Here is a 26,890-nt window from a genome sequence, read left to right as displayed (position 1 = left end):
CAAGCACAAAAAGGTTCTCCATTAAGTTTGGGGTCACCACAATCAACTCCTGTAATCTAGTTGGATCAATCTCAGTTTAATTTGCCTAATGTGAGTCCATTGATGGTCCATTACTCATGAGAGGCTAGGGGTGGATTTACTTAAGCCTGCCTTCCCAGAAAACTCTTACCAGGGCTCCAGGGCTAAATGACTATTTATAGCCCACCAGCAACCTCAGGCCAGTTTTTCTCTTTATCCCTCCATCTCTACTTTTCTCACCTACACACCAGAATTAAGTGACACATCCGTGGAACAACTGCTGGGAGAGAGGGGAGTATTGGATCATTTTCACACTTATTCAGAGAAACTAACAAACACAGGACATGCAAAAAAAAAAAAAAAAAAAAAAAAAGCTGCTCATCAGCAAGATGCTAAGATACTAAGCTCAACTAAATACTAAAGAAAGAAAAAACAGGATAGTGGTTCCAAGAATGTAATTTACCAATTCATTTTCTACACAGAGCTACAATTGAACTGTTATAAATACATAAACAGTGCTTAACTTGATTAAACCAAACTGCTCTTGCATTGGCTGGGTGTCTTTGTGCGATCACTGCACTTGCTCTCTTTAAATGCTGGGCCTCAGGAGAGGAAACTAATACTTTCATCCAGCAAGCATCTCTCTATCTCAGGTCACAAACCTTCAATTTGATATATATATTTTTTTCTGCCGTCAGGATTTCAGTCACCCACCCACACGACGGTCTAGTTCTGAGGCTATATACTCCCAGAGAATATAGTATAAAATATTTAAAATGTTTGTATGTTATCTAAAATGTTTGAACTAAAAAAAGACAAGACAGCAATGTCCTGTGGAACAGCCTTGTGATTGGTGGCAGGACACGCTACAAAAAGCTTTAACTAAGAATAGAACCGCCCACTTTACAGTAAAAGGTGAGAAATTCTGGCAAGGTAAATGTAGATATGGGAAATCACATTTTTTTATTTATTACTTTGTAGTAGAGGTGTCTGGGAGAGTGTTTTAACTAAAACTGGTTAACTAAAATTCTGACAAATTCCACTTAATCCTGTCTGCACCTACAGCTAGTTTTGTTTGTATCTACTCCTAATATTTTCTAATGACCTTAGTTTGTTATATTTCCCCAAAATGTAAAGAAATAAGTCATTTAAAGAACAGCTACCCTAACCAGGATAAAGCAAGATACTGAAGATGAATGAATGAACACAATAAAATATGCACCCATGTGGTCTTTCCTTGTCCTGCAAGTTTCATATCTAACTTCTAACTACTCACTCCTGCATGCATGAGACTTAAAACTGCCCACTCCAGCAACCTCCAGGGGAATGTCTACCGCCAGATCCTAGTCCCGATGCACATCTGTTCTTTGTAAAGCATAGGCTTCTAAGAAAGCAATCAGAGACTGGGTTCCCTGAGTCTTTATCTGAAAGTTCCTCAAATAATCTACTGAATGAAAAGAACTATACCTGCTGCAGAAACCGTTTACTAGCGTACATCTCAGGCGTTAATGTCAAAGACTGAAAATCTGAGTAAAAAACAGTTACTGAGTTGAGTGAAACCTTGCAGATAAATAGCTGTTTAAAGCAGCCTTGATTTACTTGACTAACTAGCCACTGATGAGGACTTGTGATCAAACTGCATGTAATATAAAAATTCTGTCCCAGTGTTCATTGTGCACAGATCTTGCCCTGATAACCTTCAAACTTTCTGCTGTACCACTCGAAGACTAACGCTAGGAAAATATACAGGGTATTACAGGTATAAGCAGTGTAAGACAGGGAACACATAGAGGACTATTTCTTGTTTTGATTAAGTAATTAACACAAGAACACACCTTCCACGCCACTGATGCACTTCACTCTGTCACGGACCTCCACATTGTACCCTTCGAAGGACATGAAGACTCCGCTGGGGCGGTAAGGCTCCCGCTGAGTGTACACTTTGGAATAGCTGTGTGAGAACTCGAAGCGGTCATAGCCGTCATACTGGACCACTTTGCCGTACACCTCAAAGTATTTCTCCATCCAGCTGAAGGGCATGTAGACCTCCGTGCCCTCGCGCCTCCCTTTAATAGTGACGTCATCGTTGATAAGGCAGTCGATCTCCTCGTATCTGACTCCGCCTCCAACCACTGGCGGGGCCTCAGGGGGCTGGGCCTGCTGCTGAAGTCCGGCCGCCCCGGGGCTGGGTGGGGCTAAAGGGGCCCGGGGCAGGGAATGTAACACCTTCTCATTGGTGCACCTGTTCCACAGCACCACGGTGACAAGAGAGAGAAGTGCGCAGATCACTATCAGGGTCTTGTAGTGGACCCGGGAGGCCAGAAAACGCATTCTCACTCCTCACCTAAAGATAAAAATAAACACGCATTAAATATCAATTCACACTGAATGTGTCTAAAACCATGAAAGTACATGTGATGGGTTTATCATCCTTCTCTTAAACATCTGAAAAGATCCATAAAGGGTACGTGTAATTAAAAAAAAATAAAAAATTGTCCTTATACAGAATCTCAATTTGTACAATGATCAGTTTCGTCATCACAATCACTGCAAGGCCCATTTGACCAAAACGTTCACACAACACGTTGCTATAGATTTGTTACAGGTGACCAAAAATAAAACCTGGATTCACAGCGAAATTTAGAACCTGGATTCTTGGTGAAATTTGTTCTGACACCCCTATTGTGAACCCTTCATGTCAGCCAGTTAGACAAGCCCATTTAAAGCTAAGCATTCAAATTAGGGCTGTCAAAATGAATTTCACTATTCACATTTATATAATACTAATGCTTTCAAACAAAAATAAAATATTCACATTTGAATGTTTAAAATGCAAGGTTTTATTTTTAGTTCAGCCAGTTGAGTTTTATTCCTGGCCAGGCAAATGAAATTCCATAGAGATAAAGAGAGGGAAAAGCCGCCTCTGCTGATTGGCATTGCTTGCTTCATCTTTATTGGTGCAAACTCAGTCTAGATCTTTGTTTTACTGACCTGAAAAACACCAAAATAGACAGAGCTCTGAAAATGCAATGCAACTCTTGATGAACAGATGTTGTTTAAAATGCATTCCACTCAGATTTCAGAATATCATTAAGCACCTTTATTGTGCACAAAAAAAAAAAAAAATTCACACTCTTTATGAATACTCTTCAAGTGCAACGTCCACATACCCTTACACATTCTGGTGGCAATCAGGAATTTGGTTAAAGACAACCTGATCCATATCTACATCATATTAAGCATAGTTTAAAAGGTCTAATCAATAACAGTCCTCACCGCATGAATACTCAATGAACAAACCCTCAGAGGAAAAAAATTCAATATCTGCCCACCATCTTAGCATACGCCTGCAGAGCTCCGAGCTCCCGGCAGCATACTGAGCAGTTTACCTTGTCTGAGTGTGGAGGAGCCGCCAGCGATGGGGAGTTATTATTCTGTTTGCTAAATTTGTCTTTGAGAAAGAGCAATCTGTTGCACCAAACGCAGACTGCAGCATCAGAGACTAGTGGTGTCTCACGAGAGACTAAATTATAGTGGCTGGATATGCACCAGGTCAAAGTCACCTACTGGTGTCCTGCAGCTCTCACACGTGTCACTGAGAAACTAGTCTAACTGGCAAGACAAACAGCACAGCAGATGCAATTCCAGCTGCTCCATATTCATCGGCTTTTTCACGCTGACAGACTGCAGCTCTTGTTCTGATTCGAGCATGGACTGTTATTCGAACGACGCCGCAAACAATGCCAATCAGCAGAGGCGGATTTTCCCGCCCATCATCTCCATGGCATTTCATTTGCCTGGCCAGGAATAAAAATCAATAGGCTGAACTCCCACCACTGCTAATTACTGAGCCTGCTCCGGCAAAGCAGACACACCGGCAACAAAGGCATGACCGTGAAAATCGTTACGACTCCGCACCTGTGTGTAGGCTAAACCAAGCCTAAGGTGAGGAGCCAGAAAATGAGCATCAATCACACAATGGGCTCGATCCATCTAGCCAAAAAACAAGCTCTGTACACACTAAATTAAACTGATTGACCTGGGAGGCTTAGCAAAGGACTGACTGAGGATTAACTGAGTAGAACAACAAGAAGCATAGTCGGAGTTTGTGCTGTTGCACAGCACTGAATCTTTTATACATTCGCAAGGGATTCATATGCTGCTTCAGACCACGTACTAAATGCTCTCTGAACAGGTCTGTGTTCTACCAGCAGCCTGTCAGAGCTAAAAACCATAAAATATTGCCTCATAAAAAAGGATCACTCATATTTGGCAAAAAGGCATTGCACATGGAGAAAATGACAGATCAGAGCAGACAGAGTGATTCTTCACTCTCATTTCCACACAGATTCTCTCTAACCACTGCTGAGGCTGCAAGGAGGCAGCAGAGCAAAAGCAAAAGATAAGCAGCTCATCTTCTTTCTGAAGAACTATAAATAATTTGATCTTTTCACAGCTTCCTCGGGAAAAGAGACAGAGTTCAGACTCCACCACTTTCACAGGAGGTAGGGGGGAGACATTGCAAGTCACAGAGCAGCAGTGTGGAGTCAGGCCAGGCCGTGATCAGGCAGCCCCACAGATGGCATGGGCTCGACCGTGCGGCTGCAGATGCGCCCTGCGACGAGAATCATTTGTATTCAGCCCTGCTAATATGTGAGAGGTATGGCTGAGCTCTGTGTAATCCTGAGATCTGACTCGACAGCAGTGTTACACAGATGTAATCCCCTATTTGAACAAGCTGCATTCAAGAGAACAAACTAAAAAGTCCAAGAAAGTTCCGTACATGGACTGAAAAGATGAGGACTTAGTCTCGGTAATTTAGGAATCAAGGATAATTGAGAGTGGGGAAGATTAAAAAAAAAAAAACTAAGCTAAAATAGGTCAGGATCTGTAGAGGGGAAACAGATTCCTGATATAGAAACCATGATACTGTAGCAATTTAGCCTTAATTGGAATAGGGCTGAGCTATATGAAAATATGATCTTATAATTGTATTGATTGTAAAATTGTAAAATTGTTGTATTGTAAAAATTATGTCTTGCAAGTATTCTAGGCATCACTAGAGAGTCTGGTAATTTGTCAATGTCAAAAACAACCTACCTTAATAAGAAGCCATCTGACATTTTCCTGTAGTATGTTGCCAAATATGTGATGGTCTCGCCTTTGCTTGTCCCTAACGGTTGTAAACAGATGTCGTAAACCTTTTTTTGAAACCTAGTGTCTGTCAGGCTACGAAAAGCTTGTTGTGTTACAATGTTTAGAAGCTAGTCTTCTCGTCAAGAAATGGTGTAGGATACATCCATCCATCCATTTTCCATACCACTTACCCTACACAAGGTCCCAGGGAGCTCGGAGCACAATTTCCACCTACTCAATGTGAAATTATGTGAAAAACAATCAGAAACATTTTAGGGAAAAACAAGAAAAAAATTGAAAAAACTTACAATAACCTAGTTGCATAAGAGTGCACATACCTAAATTAATACTTTGTTAAAGCAGCTTTTGATTTTATTACACCACTCAGTCTTTTTGGGTAAGAGTCTATCAGCGTGGCACATCTTGACTTGGTAATATTTTCCCACTCTTTCTTGCAAAAACATTCTAGTTCTGTCAAATTGTAAGGGCATCTCCTGTGCACAGCCCGCTTCAGGTCACCCCACAGATTTTTAGTTGGATTCAGGTCTGGGCTCTGGCTAGGCCATTCAAAAACTTTTTTTTTTTTTTGGATCTTTTGGTTAAGCCATTCCTTTGTTGATTGATGTATGCTTTGAATCATTGTCATGCTGAAAGGTGAAATTCCTTTTCATATTCAGCTTACTAGCAGACACCTGAAGGTTTTGCACTAAAATCGATTGGTATATGCAGCTATTCATGATTCCCTCCACCTTGACAAAAGCCCCAGTTCTGTCTGAAGACAAGCAGCCCTAAAACATGATGCTGCCACCACCATGCTTCACCATGGGTATGGTGTGCTTTTGGTGATGTGCTTTTTTGGCATCACACATACCTTTTGGAATTATGGAATTATTATAACTTTTGGAATTGGTCTCTTCATACCATAGCACATTTTGCCACATTTTTTGGGGTGATTTAGTTGAGCCTGGATGTTTTTTGTGAGAAAGGGCTTTCATCTAGCCACCCTACCCCATAGTCCAGACATGTTAAGAATATGAGAGATTGCTGTCACATGCAATAAGTGAATCTGTACTTGTCAGATATTCCTGCAGCTCCTTTAATGTTACCGTAGGTCTCTTGGCAGCCTCCCTGGTAAGATTTTGTCTTGTCTTTTTTATAAATTTTGGAGGGACTTCCTTTTCTTTGTGATGTCATTGTGGTGCTCCATTTTCTCTATTTGGTGATGATGGCCTATACAGTGTTCCATGGTACATCTAATGTTTTGGAAATTCTTTTATATCCCTCTCCTGATTGAAACCTTTCAACAAGTGAGATACCACGCATGCTTTGTAAGCCCTTTGTGGACCATGTCAGCAACAGCTGATCTTTTTTTGGGGGGCAATCAGAATAATTTCATTGATGACAGCTGTATGATAATTACTTTTGAACATGAGATTGAATGTGATTGGTTCATGCTGAACACAGCCACATCCCCAATTATAAAAGGGTGTGCACAATTATGCAACCTATTGCAATCTTTTTTATTTTTCCTATTTTTCCCTAAAATGTTTCTGGTTGTGTTTCACTTAATTTTTATACGTTGTAATATCACGTTGAGGGTGGAAACATTTCTGACATGATTTATCTTGGTTTCATTTTTTTACATCACAAAAACCTGCCATTTTAACAGAGGTGTGTAGACTTTTAATATCCATGTACTGTCAGAACTACAATAACACTGGACCACTGTTTTCACAGTGACAAGTTATTAGATGATAAAATCTTTTCTTAACCTTTCTTAAATCTTTTCTTAAATCTTTTCTTAAATGTTAAATTATTAAACTCTTCTGTTTGTTTTTTTTAACGTGACACTAGTGTTATGCTGGAACATTATTGCCAAACCTTGACAACGCTAAATATCATCATACCCATCTTCAAGTATGAAGTAGAAGAAGAATTTCCAGCCGAGAGTTGAATGCACCTGAATCTTTTATTATGCGTTCTCTCAGGCAGCCGCCCGTCCCCTCTTCAACCTCATCCATCTGATTCCCGCTCTTCTCCTTCTTCTCGGGATCCAGTGAGACTCACATAGCCAGCGGGCCATCATCTTCCTCAAACCCTCTTTACTAATTTAGATCCAAGTCTAACATTTCCACAAGGGGATAAACAACCAATCCATGCCCCGCCATGGCTCCACCACCCCCAGCTGTGCTCTTATTCTGGCACCCTGGGCTCTGGGAACACTGGGAGGTATTGTGGGCTGATAATGGCTGTCAGTAAGGGGGATAGTATGAAGCTGGCACACACGAAGCGGGAGAAGTGAATGCCTAGCTTTCAGCACGGATGGCACCACCGGCCCCACAGATTTGCTCCAGAGACTCCACGCCTGTCCCATCCACTTAAACCAGCAGCGTGCTCTCTATGCACCCAGAAATAATGCAAAGAGGGCTTGAGGCTACGGCTATGAAAGCAGGCTTATGAATGCCGGAGCTTGTACTGACAGCTCCATTGTTTTCAAGACCCAATCATGTAAAACGGGAGCTCTACGGCAATCAAACCCAATTTTTCTCAAGGGAATAAAAGATCTGGATAAGGACTCTATAATTAAAAAACTTTATAATACAGTGTGAGCTTGTCTAAGAGTGGAGGCTGATTACTTATTCCGATGCAAACGTTCTTCAGAAAAATTAAGGGTGTTACAATGCTTGCCAAGGAGAAACTATATCCAGCTATGTTGAATCCTAATACCACTGGGTGAACGAATCCAGCAAGCATTTGTCTCACAAGGCTGCAGCCAGGCTTGAGGTGAAACATGTTGCCAAGACCAAGACTGTCTTAGAAACTGGACTTTAACCAGAGACTTTGGCACTTATTAAAAAAAAAAAAAATCCTTCCCAGGGCCCAGGAGAAAATGTGTCTAGTTTTGTGGTACAATTATTTGCAGCCTATATGGCGATCTCTCCTGTCAGGACACAGCCCTTTGTCTACAGGACATGTGCAAGAGTGCTGAGTTAGCATGGAGTTCTGATAGTTCTTACTTTTCCAAACTCGCTCTGGTATGTTAACAGTGCAACACAGCTGCTCTCATTCCTGCAAAGGGCTGCAACTGTTGTTGCACTGGGTCTGAAAATAGAATGACTTCAAGCAAGATGGATTTTTATGGATGTGAGCATTATTAGCCAATTTCCTTGACTCTGAGGAACAATGCAAATGCCTATGCACTTGAGTATTTCATCACTTACCTGTGGGATGTTTCAATGCTTTCAATGTTCCAAAAAATTGTGTCACTTAATAATCATTTAACAACGTCAGAACCAAATTATATAATACTGCAAAACCACCGTATTTCTGCTCACTCTGAACTGTGTGGGAATGTCAGCTTGTATAATAACGTCAACAACGGCATGAGCATTTGAGAGAAAAGGTAGGTAATGTTACTTGGGAAAGTCAAAAATATCATGGAGATTTTTGTTGCACATATTTCAGGGGCACAGCACTTACAGCAAACGGTAAAATTAAGCTAAGATTGGTATGGATACAGAGTGGTTACTGCTCCTGCTTTTAGCATTACTGTGCTCACATTTTTAAAAGCCTATTTATGACACTGATGGCACTGCTGCAGCTTCAGAGGCCCATTTTTTACACAATGCATAGCCATCTAGGGTATCTTCTGTTATTAAATTTAATGCAATCGTCTCACAACAGTCCAGCTACTCTGCTAATTCCCATTCCTTTTATGGTTTTTAGTGCTGTTTTCACAATAGTTTGTCTCCAAAAGTTAACATCAGCTTCTTTTTTTGGCTCAATTGGTTTCACACTGCAATGATTATCAAGCTGCTTGTTCGCTGCTTGTGAGTTTGTTTTACCTCTGAAGGTAAATTAATATCATTTTATTACAGTTAAGTATCAGTTAATGACACACCAATTTTACAGACAGTTTATAGTTTTGTCTTTCGGCTTCTCATTGGGATAATAAAGTGTTCAAGCTATTAAAAGAAAAACAAATGGATGAATTAACTTCTTGTATGTTTTAGAAATAAATGAATTTTGTTCTGCATGGAATGGTGGTCTATGTTTCAGTATTAATACAGAGCAGTATGTGAATTTTACTGAGGCTACAAAGATTGAGTCAAGACCAAGTCTTTAAGGGTGTCGAGGCCAAGTGAAGATCGAGTTCAAATGAAAGCCTGGAGCCTCCTTCACTGGAGAATCACTCGCTGTCGTTGAGGATGGCTGCACATGGCTAGCCTAAAGTTTGCCGTGAGATTGCTGTGGATGGATACCCTAAAGATGGCATTGGATGATCTTACTTGAACAGCCTAAAAGTTGAACTTGCTACAAACAGTCCAGTCTCAATCATTGAACAGTGGATAACTTCACTTTGATTCTAAAGAAATCGGAAATGAACCTGATGATCTCAGGGAGTTTTTCCTTGCCACTGTCACCTCTGGCTTGCTCATTATAGATAAATTCCAAGATCATTAGAGATCTGTAAGTCTGGAATTCTGTAAAGCTGCCTTGTGCCAATATCCAAAAACCAAAAACCACCAAATCCTTTTCAAGGCCATGGCTTTATTCAACTAGGAGGCTTCATTACTGCATTGTACAAAATAATTACCCTATGTTTTCTAGAAGAGGTATTACTTTTTGTTAACTTGCATGTGAAAAAGAAAAAAGAAAATAGTAAGTTCACCAAAAATGGTGTAGGATATTCAGAAGAATAAGCTGTCAGGGGCGTTTTAAGAGTGCTTTCACACTCATTAGCCCGGTCTATATGTCTTAGTAAAAAAAAAAAAAACAAGGAAGGGCATGTGGAGCTGAAACATCCTCACAAAAACCATGTAAATGCATTGGTCAGAAATACAACAACAGAAAAAAGGAAACCAAAAGTAAACCAACAAACCTAAAAATCACTAAAAAGCACACTACTTTCTCTTTGTTTGTCGGTCCAAATATCCACAACATATCATATTTCAGCTCTGTCCTGTGGCTCAGTTTGCACCTCACAGCTCAGTTCAGCAGCTCGCATCTTTAAAAAATAAAAAATAAAAAAAGTCATCCACAACCCAAAATACATGTGATGTTTGTTCACATCCTGCAGTTGAATCAAATCTCTACAGTTCACTATTCATTATTCTGATCCTCACTATTTGTTATTTTGTGATTGCTGTTTTCTCACCTGCTTAAACGAACTGAACTAAAGAGGAAATTGGTGCAGGTTCAATTCAAACAGACTAAACCCAGACTAAACATAAGAACACCACACACAATTAGTAAGAAAGGTGTCACTAGAGCTTCTGTGGCAGAAGTAGTGGCAGACAGACATGTTCCTAATTACGTACATCATCTGCTTTTCCGATATAGTTCTCCACTTAGACCAGAAGTCGTTAACTGAAAAATACACTCTTCCTTTTGTCAACAGCAAGCTCACCACAAAAGCTTTGGACTACTCATGAGAATAAATTGGCAGGTGCTTTAAGGCGTTTAATATTCCACTTGTCAAGTATGCCTGGATGGAACAACGGTCACAAGCTGCTCCTGGCAGGCTTTTCACAGGTCATATTTTTTTTGGTCCAGAGCAGCCTGATCAGCCGAGTATGAAAACACACTCCAGCCGTGCTGTATGGCCTCGGAGCGAAATGCAGTCAGAGAGCTGGAGCTCAGGTGTGTCAGCACTAACTAAACCCCTGACATTTTCACTTCTCTTGCTCACCTCAGGAAGTGGATTGAGCCGAGTAAATCAGCTCCTCTGCTGCAGCTCTGAGGCTTGTTATCACTCAAACCAGGCAGAGGCCAGATGAGGCAGCAAGCATCAAGCTAAACGGAGAAAAGCCAAACACATTACTATTTTGAGAGTATCGGCAGCCTTGTTTATAATAGATCATCTGAGAAAATCGCTCCCATCTCCTGCTTGTTGGCAACCAGAATGACATTACCAGACTCATTAGTGAGACAAATTTAATACTGGCAGTCCTTTGCCAACAAGAAGCTATTGCTGGTTTGTCCACAAAACACAAAACAGACTATAATATCCTCTGACAACACACAGATAATGCTCTTTTCAGTGCCTGTGCGTCCCCGAGACCAATATTCATTAGAAATGCAGTAAAGATGAGCTCCCTTATCAACAGACCCGTTTAATTTAACACACACACACACACACACACAAAACTGCAAAGTCTACTACCATCTCTCAGTATAAAAAAGCCAGAAGGAACAGATGTACTACAGCAGATATGCTGCAAATAAAGCATTACATTTTGTGAATTACAAAGATTACATTTTAAAACTAGTGTATATATAGTAAAAGAAAATATGTATGTGTAGTATTATACATACATATATATATATATATATATATATATATATATATATATATATATATATATATATATATACACACACATATATATATATATATATATATATATATATATATATATATATATATATATATATATAGATATATATATATAGAGAGAGAGAGAGAGTTGAACCAATTAATAATGTTATTGGGACTCTCTGATGAATGGCATCTATCGGTAAGAGACTTCGAGTTGCCAAGGCAAGAATGATTTTTAACTGTAGAAAAATGTGCTGGCTTTACAATAAACTGAACACTGCACATGTAGCTATGTAAAGCTACAAGACGTACAATTTAGGAATTTGGCCCTCTCTGGTAGAAAAGTGCTATTGTGAGCTATGTGAGGAAGAACATTCAGTCACACAGTGCTCTTCCACCAGCATGTGGATTAATCTCACAGCTGCAAGTGCACATACTTAGGCTGTGTCTCATGTCCCAAACCCCATAATGCACACTAAGCAGTAAACCTAAACATCAATGACACCAATGGTGAAAGTGATGACCTGTTTAGTATGGTGAAAGTGATAAACGTAGTTTAGTAAGGTAGCATTCAGCTTGATTTGAGGTCCAAGTACGTGCGACTCAGTGCCTGATCAGTTTTTTTCAGTGTTCTGAGAAAAAAATAACTGGATTGTGCACAATAATGTGATTATCCCAGATTATTACATAGTACCAGATGAAGGAGGAAAACCTCTCTACTTGTCAAAGAACTTGTGTTTTAGCTACCATCAGCCAGTTAGCTCTTTCGGCTGCCTGTGCCCATGCATCAGTGATCCTGTGATGTAATTGTGCTCATTATATAAAAACAGAGCACAATAAGTGGCTTTGCGGTAAAACGACAGAACTCGATGCCTTTGGTGCCAATTCTTTACCATTTTGCTTTACACACCAAGCGTTCATGTCACTATTATACAGTTACAAAATGACCTCTTTTCCCCTTACGCATGGTTGGTGCAATCAAACTTTTGTAAGACTAGTCAAGCGTCTGCCAGCTGAGAGTTGAACCATTTTACAATCAGAAGCGATAGTTTCTTAACCCAGATAAAAAAAAAAAAGTGGTGATTATGAACGCATTAAGCCACAAGAGGGCTTGTGTTATAGTGATTTTGATCGTGAGTATGGGGGTTTTAGGCACTCTGCTTTACTTTGTGCATAATAATACCCTTAACCGTTATCAAATCACTGTAATGCACACCTTTAAAAGGCTTATTCCATCTATAAAATGGCATCAAAAATATTATAAAATCCAGTGTTCAATAAATTGAACAATAGGCTTTAGTTACTAAGCAACATAATGGAAAAAGATTAGAGTGCTCTATGGACAGAACAACATGTACAGCGATCAGCGTAATTGGTTTGATTGGTTTAAAACCTGATGGTTTAATACACAGTTCAGTTATTGTGATGCAGTCACACATCAGCATATACATCATGGACTTTACAGAGTCTTCGAATACAGCTCAGCCAATCAGATTTCAGAACAGAAACTATACGGCTTATGATACAAGTTATTTGCATTTAACCGTTTCAATTCAAATCCATACATGCTTGCATGCTTTTATTTTTTAGTCTGCATGTGTATCTTCAAAAGAAGCATCCTTAGCATTAGCATTAGCAGCACAGGTCCCGTTCAACTTCTTGTAAACGCCAGTAAAGTGTCGGCACTGATTCGAATTTTTCCTCCAATATTAACATTTAAAAACTCCATTGTTCACTGTTCATTCTTTCAATGGTGGTAATGATGGCACGCTGCTTAGGCTGTTGTCATGGTGACAAAATGGCCCCCGAAGCTCTGATATCACCAGTTTTTTTTTTTCGTTCCGGAGAAGGAGCTTTTCGATGCTGGAACTAAACTGATTTTGCTGGCAGAGAACCGGCTCTTTTGTCGTGGAAATTAGCAGAAACTAGCAAAAAAAATTGCCAAGGAAAACAATCACAAGGCCTCACAAAAAAATTAAAAAAATAAAAAAAATTACAAACAAAATCAGTCAAATTAGTAATGCACAACGAAACAGTGTTAAGTATCTCCTCAAGCAGTGGAAGGACGGAGAAAATTACTTTGAAGCTAATGCCCCTCATCCAATTCATCAGTAGTCAGGGGATTAGGGCTGTTATTAGCAAAAAGCTTAGAATATTACGGCCTGGGAGGGAGATTAAACACATTTCTCATCAATTGGAGACGAGAGAGAAACAAACTGCCCAACGGAGTCATTACTGTCCACGTGCCCAATCTGCAAACGTTTTGAGCAAAACACAGTTTATTTCTGACCGAAGAAGTGGATTCCAGCACCAGGATGTTTCTTAGCCACTCATAGCCACGGAAAACACACACAGCTGGAGAGTAAGGCTTGGGCATGGAGAGGCGATTCATAATAGTTTCCTGTGGATGACATGTTGGAGCTGCAGGGAGTGTAAGGATTATGCTTTAATCAGACCGAGCTGCACTGCACTACATACGCGAACACACACACACACACACACACACACACACACACACACATACACACACACACACACCATGAGGCTCTCCTGACAAAGTGCCAAGCTGCACTAATGAACAGTGCTTTTAGCTCTTCTCTCCTATCGGTTTTCCTTGCTTTTTTTTTCTTTGGGGAAATCTACCAGAGTCTATAAAGATTAAGGGATATGGAGGCTTGAGACTGCAAGCAGAAGCCATCCATCTTTCTTTGTAGGCTACATCAGAAAATCTAAACTGCACAGCTGGAGAACAGACAAACGAGTAACAGCGCACTGTGTGTGTGTGTGTGTGGCTCTGGCTTCTTACCCTGCTCCATTCACAAGAGAACGTGTGTGTGAGCCCTCATCTCTTATGCCCCGTGCTTCAGCCTTCTCTGTTAGTCCATCTGGACGAGTGGTCGAGCGTGTGTCCTCCTTTCAACCTGCAATGAAGCAAACGGTGGGGATCACAGTGTAAAGAAATGAAGAATGAAATCCAACAAAATGCATAAATTCATTTTCACCCAAGGACCTTTACTGGTGTGTTACACAACATTTTTTTTGTATTTTCAGATTTTGTTGAGTAGAGAAAGTGTTTAAATTACATTTTAATTTTTCTATTAAGAATCAATTAATTAATACATATCGGTAGGTAGATATTGGCTATGCTCAATTGCCCCTATGTGTGTGAGGATGTGTGTGTACGTTTCTGTCTGATAGACTGGTGTACTATGGAGGGTGTTGCCAGGATAGGACCCTGACCAGGATGAAGCGTTCACTAAAAATGAATGAATGAGCCCTTTATGAGCCAAACAGAGTATTCTTATAGTATACAAAACATCAAAATGTACTTTATGTTGATTACCAAAAAAAAAAGCTTATTAAAATTATATTTTTCCTAAATAACTAGTAAATAATCACAAGCTTTTATCATTCAGCCACACAAATTTAATACAAGCTTTCTTTCTGATGCTAGAGACCTTGACCAGGAGTGACGGTACCTTTTTACATTCAGGCATAATGACTCGGAGGCCTTAAATAGTTCATAATCTATGGCGCAGAAACAAATACATATGTGTAATTGTGTCTATGATGAATTTACAGGCTCGCCAACAGCCAGATCATTAATGTGCTGATGATCCATCAATCAAAATCTGCCGGGCCTGACTGAGCCTCTTCAGCCAGCAATTAATCTCCACCATATAACCTTCACCCAGCACCTGAAGAGAAGGCTGTTTTATGAAAACACTGCCCTAAATCACAAAGCAGAAAGTCTTTTTTTTTTTTTAAATAAATAAATAAATTGCGTTTATTGACTTTTTGACAAAGCACTTGGGGTAAATCAGGTATTAGAAAATGTACAAGACTGTCAGATACAAGGAATAGCAATTAGGACAGTGTTATACGATATGAAATACGTGGGAAAGGTTTCTGATTACACACACAGACAAGCAGATGGTTTAGCATAACTAACGAGTCTGTTAAATCTATAAAACCTAAACAGAGCAGCTACATTCCAGATAACAAAGTTTTTCTTTTTTTAACACATTTAACCTACTATGCACCAAAGAAACAGTGGCATGAAGAGAAGATGGACAGCATCATATCTTGATAGGAGCATTATACTGATCTTTTTAAGCTTTAAAATGTATATTTTATTGCTGGATTACAGAAGCTATAAATCATAAATGTCATCACTAAAAGAGGTGCTTTCAAAGACTGAAAAAAATCACAGAACTGCTTCCTTGACCTGCACTGATGATGGCTTAAATCACCCTCCCTCCTTCCTGTTTTATCACCCAAATTACAGCTGGCCGCTGACGTAAGGACGGTTATTTAGGCATTCCTGCAGGCTGCACTTAGCTAAGCTCTGGCACTGTGGAAGGGATGGAGGGGAGGAGGGAAGTGCACTTGAGGAGCGTGACATTAAACAGGCTTTTCAATCGGCCCGGCTGTCTTCAGTAGATCACACAAGCTTAAGCTCATTTCACCTTTGTGGAGAAACACAGCAAGTCCCAGAGCTGCGGTTCTGAGTGTTTTACGTGCACGACGTGAAGTTAAGCCACTGCTCAGAGGTGAGGTGAGGAAGTGGTGAAGTGGCGTGCACTGTGCAGATGCATCGACAGTCAGATGCACGGCTGTGAAGCTGAACTAAGGTCATTTTCAAACCTGTGTTTTTTTAAGGGTGAATGCTGTTTTTAGATCAGGGGAGTGATCCAAAGAACCGATTATTAGTCTTCTTGAAAACAGTGGTCTGGGGCTCGCTTCCAACAAACCACCAGGTGTGGAAGCTACAGTGTATGGCCAAAAGTATGTGGACACCTGACAATCACACCCATATGTGCTGCCGGGAAGGATTTTGAAGGGTGGATGTGGGGATTTTTCCACTCAGCCACAATAGCATTAGTGAGGTCAGGCACTGATGTTGGGTGAGAAGGCTTTGGGTGCAGTCAGCGTTTCAGTTCATCTAACACAAAGGTGTTATGCGGGGTTGAGGTCAGAACTCTGTGCAGGTCACTCAAGTTCCACTCCTACCTTGGCAAACCACATCTTCATGGACCTCGCTTTGCACACGGGGCATTGTCACGCTGGAATGTGTTTGCTCCTCTTGGTTCCAGTGAAGGGAAATTTTAAATCTACAGTATATAAAGACATTCTATACAATTGTGTGCTTCCAACTTTGTGGCAACAGTTTGGAGAAGGCACACACATGGGTGCGACAGTCAGGTGTCCACAAACTTTTGGCCATATAGTGTAGATGGAACATCTTACTGATATTTAAAGAGACTTTCCTAGGACTGGAGGACTGGAAAACACATGTCTCATGCCAGCCTGCATGGCTGAAAGTCTTCTTATAGGAGAACAGCTCCTCGTTTGCAGGTATTCCTGCACGAGGATCCAAAAAATGTTATTCATCGCTACTTGAGTGTTAGTAGCAAAGGAAAATATAAAAAAAAAAAATCAAATGGATGAACCTTGTGCCTGCCATTCTGCAAACCTGTATGCACATAAGTGACATAATGAATTGCATACTCGATATACAGTTTGGAAAGAATTCTTTTATGTGGAAGCAAACAGATTCAAGTAAAAGGAGATGCTAAAGCCACCCACCATCACTCTGGTGGTTCAAAGTGATCAATATTACAAAAATATCCTGTTTGCAGGCCAGAGCACTGCTTTACTCCAGTAGTATGCGTATGCATGTGATCATGGGGAGAAGAAGAAGAAAAAAAAAAAAAAAAGAGCACAAAAAGCCAGCGAGGCTTAGATACTGTTAGAAAGACTTGACCAGAAATACCAGCATAGCAAGAGAATGTTACAACAGAGGCAAGTCAGAACAAAAAAAGTGTGTGAGAGCTCACTGGCATTGCTCGCGTGGCAATTCTCTGAGGATAACTAACTCTGGTATGTACATCTGGAGGAGCTGGAGGAGTTGAAATGGTGCTGTAAGGCAGCTCTTGCGCACTAACAGGACTGAGCATGTTGTAATGATCAAGGCCAGGACACAGGGAGTAGAGGATCTCTAACAATAACAAGCACAGCAGCCATTTAAGAGATATGAATAAAAAAAAATAAATAAAAATACAAGCCAAGTTCCAGAGCTAAGTGGGAAAAAAAATGAACAAAAATGCATAATGGCGCTGGTTAAGGCAGTGTCAAAGTTGCTAGCCTGTCGCGACACTGTTGTGTGTGTGTGTGTGTGTGTGTGTGTGTGTGTGTGTGTGTGTGTGTGTGTGTGTGAGATGTAGGGCATCTGTTTCACAGCTGCAGTCACGTTCCTCACACTATTTGTGCTAACTATGGTAACTTTGTTTCCAGTACTTTGCTAAATACAGAAAATGCTTCAGCATTATGACTTTCTCAGGTTTTTGTTACAGGCAGAGTGTGTGTGTCTTTTTTTTTTTTTTTTTTTTTTTTTTTAAATTATCACCACCACCAACCCTGCATGTACACCCTGTATGTAACAGCACACCCGGCAAACCCAGTTTTTTTTACTTGCTTTAATATCAAAGCAATTTGTTAATGCCTACACTTTCATTAAATTAAAGAACTAAAGAATTAAAGCAATTATCAGTTTATATTTACATTTAATGTTGTGGAACTGAACAAGTTCATTCCTGGTATCACTTACGTTATAGCAGTTAGAAACAGGCTTAATTAGACTAAGTTAATAAGATAAAAAAAAAAGCAGCTTGTCATGTTACCAAGACACCAGAAAGAGCAAAGTTCTGTCCCAAAAACCTTCCTGTGGCAGAAAATATACTGACTGTTACAAAGCACTGACACTGGAGACTCCTTCCATAAATGTTAAATAAATGTCTCCTTACAAAAATTTTAAAGGTGTGAATTGTTTGCCCAGCGAGGGCTCTTCCCATCTACCTGCTCACCAGCAGTCATGATACTCTACACACAGAAACCCAACAGTGTCCTGACTAATCTTATAATAGACTTGCAACAATAAAATAATTAATAATTTCTTTTTACTGATTGAAAGTAAGTCAATTTCCATGGAACACCAGTGTACTGTGAAAAAGGGTTAAACAACACATTTTAATCTGTTTAATATTAGGTTTAGGTTACGTACAGTGTCTGCCATCCAACTCCCTGTGAATGAGTTATTACTGTAGAAAATTAATCAACAACTCCCAATCAATCAGATTCGAGAATTCAACAGTGCTGTGGTACAAATGTAGTTTAGTACACAAACATGCATCAAACGGGAGATGATCACCAGTGTGTGTGTGTGTGAACATTCACTATATACTTTTTTTAATTTTTAGAAACATGAACTAAATATACCCAAAGGCCTCAGTACATCAGTCTCTAAACTACGACTCCTTATGAACAGTGTGTGTGTGTGTGTGTGTGTGTGTGTTTTGCAGTGGCAGTTTATTTTATTTATTGTTCTGAACTGCACATATTTGGCTTGGAGCAGAGTGATGGAGCCCCAGGAGAAGGACTGCTTGTTCTAGAGGTACACATGTTTAAAACAATATTCATATCACACTGCATTACATCATCTGACACCGTTGTATCACAGCCCTCTATTGGGATTGGCCTGTCAAAGGCAACCAGACGGAGAGATCAAGAGGAGAGAAACAGGCTTCCTCCGTCAGAAACAGAAAGAGAGAAAAAGAAAGAGGAAAAACAGCCGCACTAAAATGTGTTCACAGGCGATGTCGATTGAGCTGTTCTGAGCAGGGCCATCCCTCCTGCAGGATAAACATCTCATTCCAACTCCCTGTTGTGCCATCTGGACCAGGTCCAATACACACATCGCAAACATACCTCGATCCATATGTCTACTCACACTGAGTTTTGGATTAGAGCTATGTAAGGGGAAAAAAAAAAAAAAAAAAAAAGTATTCAAATCACGATTCTGACTCATCAAGAACAGTGTTGATTCTCGGGCAACAATCAACAAACAGATTCCTTCATATCCTCTATGACCAGTGACCATATTTATACCAAAGACCTCACTCAAGCTAGAAGAACAAGAGAGGAAACAACGTTGGAAAGCTGTGAATGAATTTTAAATGCATCATATTTTTCCTAAAAAATGTTTCATATTATATACTGATTTACAGTTATTAAACTAACAATGATTGAAATGAATGACTCAGGTGAATGATTAGGCAACAAAAAGCATGAGTTCGAATCCCGATAATGCCGCTGCCAAACATGGCCAGAGGTCCAAGAGATGAAAGGTGTGTCTGAGCACGGCCCACATCCCTCATCAATCGGCGATAGTTAGGGGGCACCAAAGGACGATGCAATGTTGTACATGATCGCACAAGTCTGTCTGTGAGCTTGTGTATGTGGAAGAGGGCAGAAAGCTCTTTTCTGGGTGTGCATGCGTGTGTGTGTGTGAGTAGGAGTTAAAAAAATGAAGTTGGCTGGTTGAATATGTCTTGGAGGAAGCACATGCTAGTCCTCACCGTGCTGGGTTGGTCGCTGTCATGCGATAGGGGAGAGCTAGCAGGTGGGTGAGAATTGGCAAATAACCAAATTAGAAGAAAATGGTGTAAACAGCCAGTAAAAAGCAGTCAGCAGTAGTATTATTCGACTGAGAGAGGTTGCAGCACTAATAAACAGCAGTTATTTTTGTTCAGGATTTCGGCTATCGCATTACAAGCGTGCCAGTGAGTCTGGATGAAGCGCTAAATCAGAAAACTATACACAAGGATTCTCTAAATCCAGTGAAGATTAAAAGACAAGTGTCCTTTGAGTCTACTTATGAGTTAAGATGTCCTCTGTATTTCACATACTGCAGGGCAGATAAATACATTCACACCAAATCATCTCACACTCCATCATTCAATTTCTGTCTTCCAGAGCATTAAAGATTCATACGAGTGTTTCAAATACAACCTAGAGAAGGATACCGAGAGCTATTTCTGTGGATGAAAAAAAGCTAGAGAGAGACAGAGAGCAAGAAAGAGAAAAAGAGAGCAGCTCAATGTTGCTGCAAAACCTGATTAGCCACGAGGCAGAGAATACTTGCAGACAGACAGGCGACTACATAATGCATTCAAGTCTATACGAACGCATAATGACCACAAAGACACAAAGATTGGCTAAAGAAAACTGATCGGAGAAGCACACCATTCCTATTAATGATAATAAAAGATGAAATAAATGGGTTTGAGATTCAAGAAGAAAAAACACTGACCTTGTACTGTCCAACAATAGACAGCATATCCACTCACTCAGTCTTGCAACAAATAAAGTCAGAGAGGAAAAGTGTCTCTTTCTCAGCTTATTTCTATTTTGCATAAAATATGACCCCATTAATAATAGATGTGCACTTGAAAGGAAAATGCATTCTGTCTCATTCTTGATTTATAGCTCTGCCAGATAATGGTGCTGTAAGAATGGTCAGGCAAAGAACATCTTAATGGAGATGCCACTTTTTGTTCTCTTAACAAATCCCTTTTAAAATTAGTACGACTTTGTCAGGAGTAGACTTCCCATCCACCTACGCCAGGCTGAAGCTGCTTTTGGATTTTGTGCGTAAGACAACCTGAATAAATGCACCAAGTGGAAAAAAAAACACATCCCAAAGGGTTGGTGTATCAAAGAGCAAAAAAAGTGTGATTTTATAAAAAAGGTGATGGCATATTGAGCCTGTCACAGTTTCTCAGTAACTGCATTTGGCTGGAACTCTAAACTCTGTTGCTCCACTTTAGAAAATTCACACAACAGCTGACAGAAATACCAAATTACTCACAGTAATTGTAAACTGAAAAAAAAAAAAAAAAAAAAAAAAGAATCGCTTCAAATGTATCAAATAATTGCACAGACTTTTCAATAAAGCACTCACTCATCATTAAGTGCTGCTGAAATTGTTGGAGTTTCTTCATTGACTCTCCTAAAAAGCCATTAACAACATTGAGATAAAACCACAGCAACAGTGCTTTATCAAAAAAAAAAAAAAAAAAAAAAAAAAAAAAAAAAAAAAAAAAAAAAAAAAAGAAAAAGGAGAAAAAGCTCTTTGTTGAATCCCAGATGGATGTCCTCGAGGCCCCTTAAACTTTCTGGTCATAAAAGTGGCCTCGGTGATGTGTGCTCCCCTCCGACCCCGGAAAAGCTTTCTGCCCAGTCATGGTGAATTATGGGAACAAAAAGAGAGCTGAAAGGGTGTGTGTGTCGTGGCTAGGGAGATGCAGTAAGCTTTTTACGAACTCGCGTGGTTCCGAGGCCGTGTTTACACCTTGCCTTAACACTGAGTCTATATCTGCATATTTGTAACCGGACAGCGTATGATCTGACCTCGATACATGTTTACATGTTGTACAGATATACCTTTGTGTAGTAATTGAGAAGTGGAAACCGTTCTCTGGATTAAAAAAAAAAAAAAAAAACGTGCACTTGTTATTAAAGGCATAAGCTGGTAAAAAGTCAGGCCTATTTAGCAGTAAAACTGACAATGCACATTTAGAACATCACTGCTTCTGGGAAAGTTCTGACCAGTTTTTGAGTAATATTACAACAATCCTGATACCTTATACCATCCTTTACTTTGTTCTTCATGACTACAGGCAAGTGCCCTATTTTATGGTGGCTTTAACTTCAGCTTGAACCCAACTGAAGCAATCATTCATGAACCATAATGGAAATAAACTGCAAAAGCCCGAATTGCTAACAGTTAAGGGGAACCAGCTATTAAAGTACAGGACAAGTCTTAATGGCTTCCTATTGGCCATATAGTGCACTACAGACATTACGTGTTGCATGTAGGAAGCCATTTGGGATTTGGTCTACCCTTGGGTCTGACGTTCGCTGTTGCCATAAACAGCCATAAAGAAACATGGTGTCGTCAGTCTTGTTATGGAACTAAGTGCGTGCACAGATAATTTTTGTATTATTGGAACAAACAAGTACAAATTATTTATGCCATTATTTGGAAATGTCAGCTTGGTGATGCATTTTGTGTTTATGGGTCTCAAGTTGTATAACTTGTCTTGGAACATGGCTTTGCATAACTGAGATTAGACCACAGCGATGTTGAATTCTCGATTCTGATTGGTCAGAAGGTGTTAATTCATTTTCTATAACAGCAGCTGTGAGTGTAGTGCCACGTACAAGGCAAATCGCAGCTTTATATTAATGCCCTTGCTCTAATACAGAATTGCTTCAATTGTTTCTATGGTAACAAGCTTACACGGGGACTTGTATGATGGAAACTCCACATAAACACATTGTAAAAATGTGTGTAACTGTTAACTTGGTGAAGTGTTCTCTGAGGAGATGTTCATTTAGCATTGCTGGAAGGAGTCTCCAGCGTCAATGTTTTGTAACAATCAGAGGTAAAGTTTTCTGACAAGGTGCAATTTTTCTGTCTTATTAACGTCAAGAAAGAGGGGGAAAAAAAAAGAGAGGCTTGTGAGGGAATGTCTGTTTGGAACTAACTTGTTTAACAGATGTTCCATAACATTAAATATAACTATAACAGGACATTTGCTGGCATTGTCAAATTGCTGTGGTATAACAGGAATAAAACACTTCAAATGTGTTTTGGTAAGGAAACTAATACAGTTTGGGGTGGTAATGGCATCACACCACCTGTCACTGATTATTTTTCCAGATATTCTTTACATAACTGCCTGAGAGCTTTGCAAAGATGGCTGCCGAGTAGACAGACTTTACTATAGAGACTTTGTTGGGTCTCATGTCACCCATGTAATATGCAAATAAGGTAACTAGCAAGACTGTGTGTGGGAGTCAGCCAGCTGTCTGTATGCAGGAATAGGACCACCAGAGATTCTTTTTGTATGAAAGTCATTCGTTTTTTTTTTTCCCAAAAAAGCTCTTTCGCTGTTTGGGGTTCTGCGTTTTGCTGGAATAATTCAATATCATTCCATTCTGTGGGCATTTACTTTCTGCCTAATGCCAGCCTGATGCACTGCATTTCCACCTGCCAGATATGCGGATGACCTACACAAGTGGTAGACTGATCCGACCATGTTCCGAATGCAGTGTGTGCTTTTATAATGTGGACAAAATCCACCTGAGAAAAAGCATGTTAATGCGAGGTATAAGCAGGGCCTGGAGCTCAGCTGCAAATCTTCTATGCTTCTCCAAAAGGCTTTGCATACATTTGGGCGCTCCATCTTGCTCATATATATTCCCCCTTTGGAGTCAACACTAACAATTTATTAGGTACTAAATTGTTTTTTTCCCCATAAATAAACTTAATAGTTTTACTATTACACACTAGATGCTAATCTAGGGGTAGCTATTAAATAGGAAACACTGTAAGCTATGAGCTTGCATGGTGGATTTTTAGCCTGCTGACTCCAGCAGTGCTTTCACCATTCCACAGTGTTTTAATGCTCCTGATGGCTCAGTGTATTTGTCAATGTGTCATCCCTCTCATCCTCAGCAGGTCAGAGGCATGATCCTGCTACATCTGCACAGCACCGCTGCCAAACAGTGCAAAATGCAAAAGCAAGCAAGAAGGTAAACCTTCCCTCAAAGCAGAGCCAAAAGCATTTTTATATCTCAAAGTGGAGCCAAAAGGTACAAATATCACTTCACAAGTAAAAAAGAAAAGAAAAAAAAACTAACAAGAGACCTTTTCCACATAGAAACTATGACTTCAAACCCTGTGGAGAATTAACGAATGCTCATACTGTGCACCGAAGTCAATGCAAATGAAGTCTTTTAAAGGATCTCCTAACTAGGCCACTTAAGAAGGACCGCTCTGGGCTAAAGAACACGTTCGACTCTAGGGGAACTCGGGAAGGTTCAGAGAGAGCTCTGACCTGTCAGAGTCACCCCGGCTTGGATTAAAACCAACACCCTGGAGCTCGCACTCTTAAAAGGGAAGGAGTTGAAAGCTTGATCTGGACTTGCTGCATCTTCTGGTGCACAGATAAAGACGACGAGGAAAAAGGGTGCGATTTCAAAGCTTTGTCGATTTCTTCAGACGGGAAACCAAACGAGCCGTGTGAGCAAACGGTTGCGAGGCTGAAAGCTGGTGTCTGACTGCAGAGCGCGCGTGTGCGATTATTCATTGATGATAAATGCTTGGCACACATGGGCTAATGCTTCGGTGATGGCATTTGACAAACCCACACAGCATCAGGGAGCCCAGGGAGTGTGTTACTCATTGCAGAGCTCCTGCTGTGAGAACAGAGATACAGCAACACACCATGAGACACATACAAACATGGAATGACTTTCATCATGAAGGCTGTTTTTTTGGCACCCACAGCCCCTGTGTTGGGGTTGAGTGTGAGGGCTTGAGCCACCTGTCAGTTAAAGGCCAAGCTTGAATGCTGAGCATCTTGTTGCTTTCTGGACTAGCCTGGAATATTAAACAGCCAAAGTGTGAAATAAAAAGCCTTTCAATGAGGTGTGTGTCGTGATATCAGCTTTGCTGAGATGGTGATGTGATGATAAAATGCAGAAAAAAAAAAAAAAACGGTTGATAAGGATGAGTCTCTGAGGAGGAAAGGGGAAGGATTAGTCACCCGCATCTCAACTGTGCATATGCACAAGATATTATACACTAATCAAAGGCATCCCTTTCATATCAGGATTATGATTCATGCTCTGCAAGAAGAGACAGAGCAAAGAGAAAAAGAGATGCGCAGAAGCAGAGAGAGACATTCAGGCTTAAAGAGGCAGAAAGAGAGTGATGTGAGAAAGTAGGACAGCAGGAGGTGGTTTCAGGACATCCATCACTCCTTTTCCACGTCTGAAGCGCTCTGGCTGACAGCGATCTGAGGCAGGCAGCCGGAACTGAGCCTTTCCATCAATCTCCGCTGCAGCGTTCCACCCACTAACATGTTACAAATGCATGTTAGCAGCTTTGTATTGGACAAGCTGTAAATCAAGCGCTGGTTGTATATTGGGAAATGGCTAGTCTAAGTCCTGGATGCTACTCCCACCCATTCACTACACCTTTTGTACACTCTTCTGGCCACAAGCTTCAGAATAGTGAAGTCGCAATCTGAGTGGCTTTTCAGAGGAACGTGTAGTCGCTGGACTGTTCTCATCCCAGGTGTCTTACACACAATTTCCTCATTCTGAACATCCTGGCAACACACCTAGTACTCTCGGACTTCACTCATCTTCACCTGTATGTTGTAATAATTTATAAACCTGCCATCGGGTGTCACCCAGAAAAGCATGTGTTCCCTTTTGAATCTGGTTCCTCTCAAGCTTTCTTCCTAATGTCTTTCAGGGAGTTTTTCCTTGACATGGTTGCCTCAGGCTTGCTCATTAGGGATCTGGATTCCTGTAAAGCTGCTTTGTGACTAGGGTTGTTATGGTGTCACGGTGTCATGGGTAGTCACGGTGTATGATCAGATGGTTACTTCACACAGGGCATGAATAATTTTGACAGTAGTGGCTCAGTGGTTAAGGCTCAGGGCTACTCATCAGAAGGTTGAGAGTTCAAGCCTCAGCTGGGACATGCGAAGAAAAGAATTTCACTCTACTGTCTGTGTATATATGACAACAAAGGCATTCTTCTTATCACTGACATTTTCAAAATATTAATTCAAGTACATCAGGATTTATTTTTTACCCAATGTATTTCTTTACCCTGTTTCTTATCCCTATTGTGTCTGTCTGCTTCTATCAGTGTCTTTATGGCTCTGTCATTCAGCTTATAATGTGATAAATAGTGAAAGTGTGAGACTTTATTAAAAAAAAATGTAGAAAAAAAAAAACCACATAATTTGGGAAAAATAATTTAAAAAATAATCTGGGATTTTGCTCTTTAATTGGGTTCATTTTTAATTAAAATTCAATTAATACTGTGACATTTTTAGACTAGGTGATCATACCATGAAAATTTCAAACAATAACACCCCTAATTATGACAACGTATACTGTTAAAAACCCAATACACATAAAATTGAATTGAAAAAAGGCCACATCATGCATTTTTTTTTTTTTAAAGCAGTTAGTGCCAAGTACAGTGATTGCCCATTCACAATGCCAGTCAAGCGGTCTCTTCCTGTTAAAATAAGAGATTCTTGGCCACATTTATTTACACAAGGTGCCAGACTCTCTAGCAAATGCTAGACTAGCAAACACAGAGTCCTCTGTTTGTTCCCTTCATAATGCTAACAGCCGTTATTTCAGGAACTGGAAACGGCTCTACATGGACTACATGAGACACAGAACCCATTTACACTGGTCACTTTATACGCCTTGTATCCGGATTATATGATATAGCATCATATTTTTTTAAATTTCCTTTTGTGTGTTATAATGTCATACATTAGAAGTGGGTTTAGTTATTAAATGTGCCCTAGAGAGACAGATGCACTTACACACGTGTAGCATGCGGCTAAAATGTGTCCCAGGTCTCAAGAAGTGATTTGAGCAATCCAATTTTAATCAGTTTTAAATGCATCTTGGGTGCAACTCCACTTTTGATTACTCCCTATCTGGATATAATCCTGATACTTAAGT

At 40.1% G+C, this 26,890-nt stretch overlaps 1 protein-coding gene across 1 annotated transcript in view; it reads right to left on the bottom strand.

Moving 5' to 3' along the window:
• Positions 1–26,890, bottom strand: part of glceb (glucuronic acid epimerase b) — a 66,291-nt gene that overhangs the window by 12,094 nt on the left and 27,307 nt on the right. The window contains exons 2-3 of the mRNA XM_026937441.3: positions 14,283–14,397; positions 1,854–2,362 (exon numbers count right to left, since the gene is read on the bottom strand). Coding sequence (XP_026793242.3) covers positions 1,854–2,349 — 496 coding nt within the window. The 5' untranslated portion in view covers positions 2,350–2,362; positions 14,283–14,397. The remainder of the gene's footprint in view (positions 1–1,853; positions 2,363–14,282; positions 14,398–26,890) is intronic.

This window comes from Pangasianodon hypophthalmus, chromosome 25 (genome assembly GCF_027358585.1).
Source record: "Pangasianodon hypophthalmus isolate fPanHyp1 chromosome 25, fPanHyp1.pri, whole genome shotgun sequence".
NCBI classification, from domain to species: domain Eukaryota; kingdom Metazoa; phylum Chordata; class Actinopteri; order Siluriformes; family Pangasiidae; genus Pangasianodon; species Pangasianodon hypophthalmus.
The sequence above is the reverse complement of the archived record's forward strand: the minus strand, read 5'-3'. Positions and strand labels throughout refer to the sequence as shown.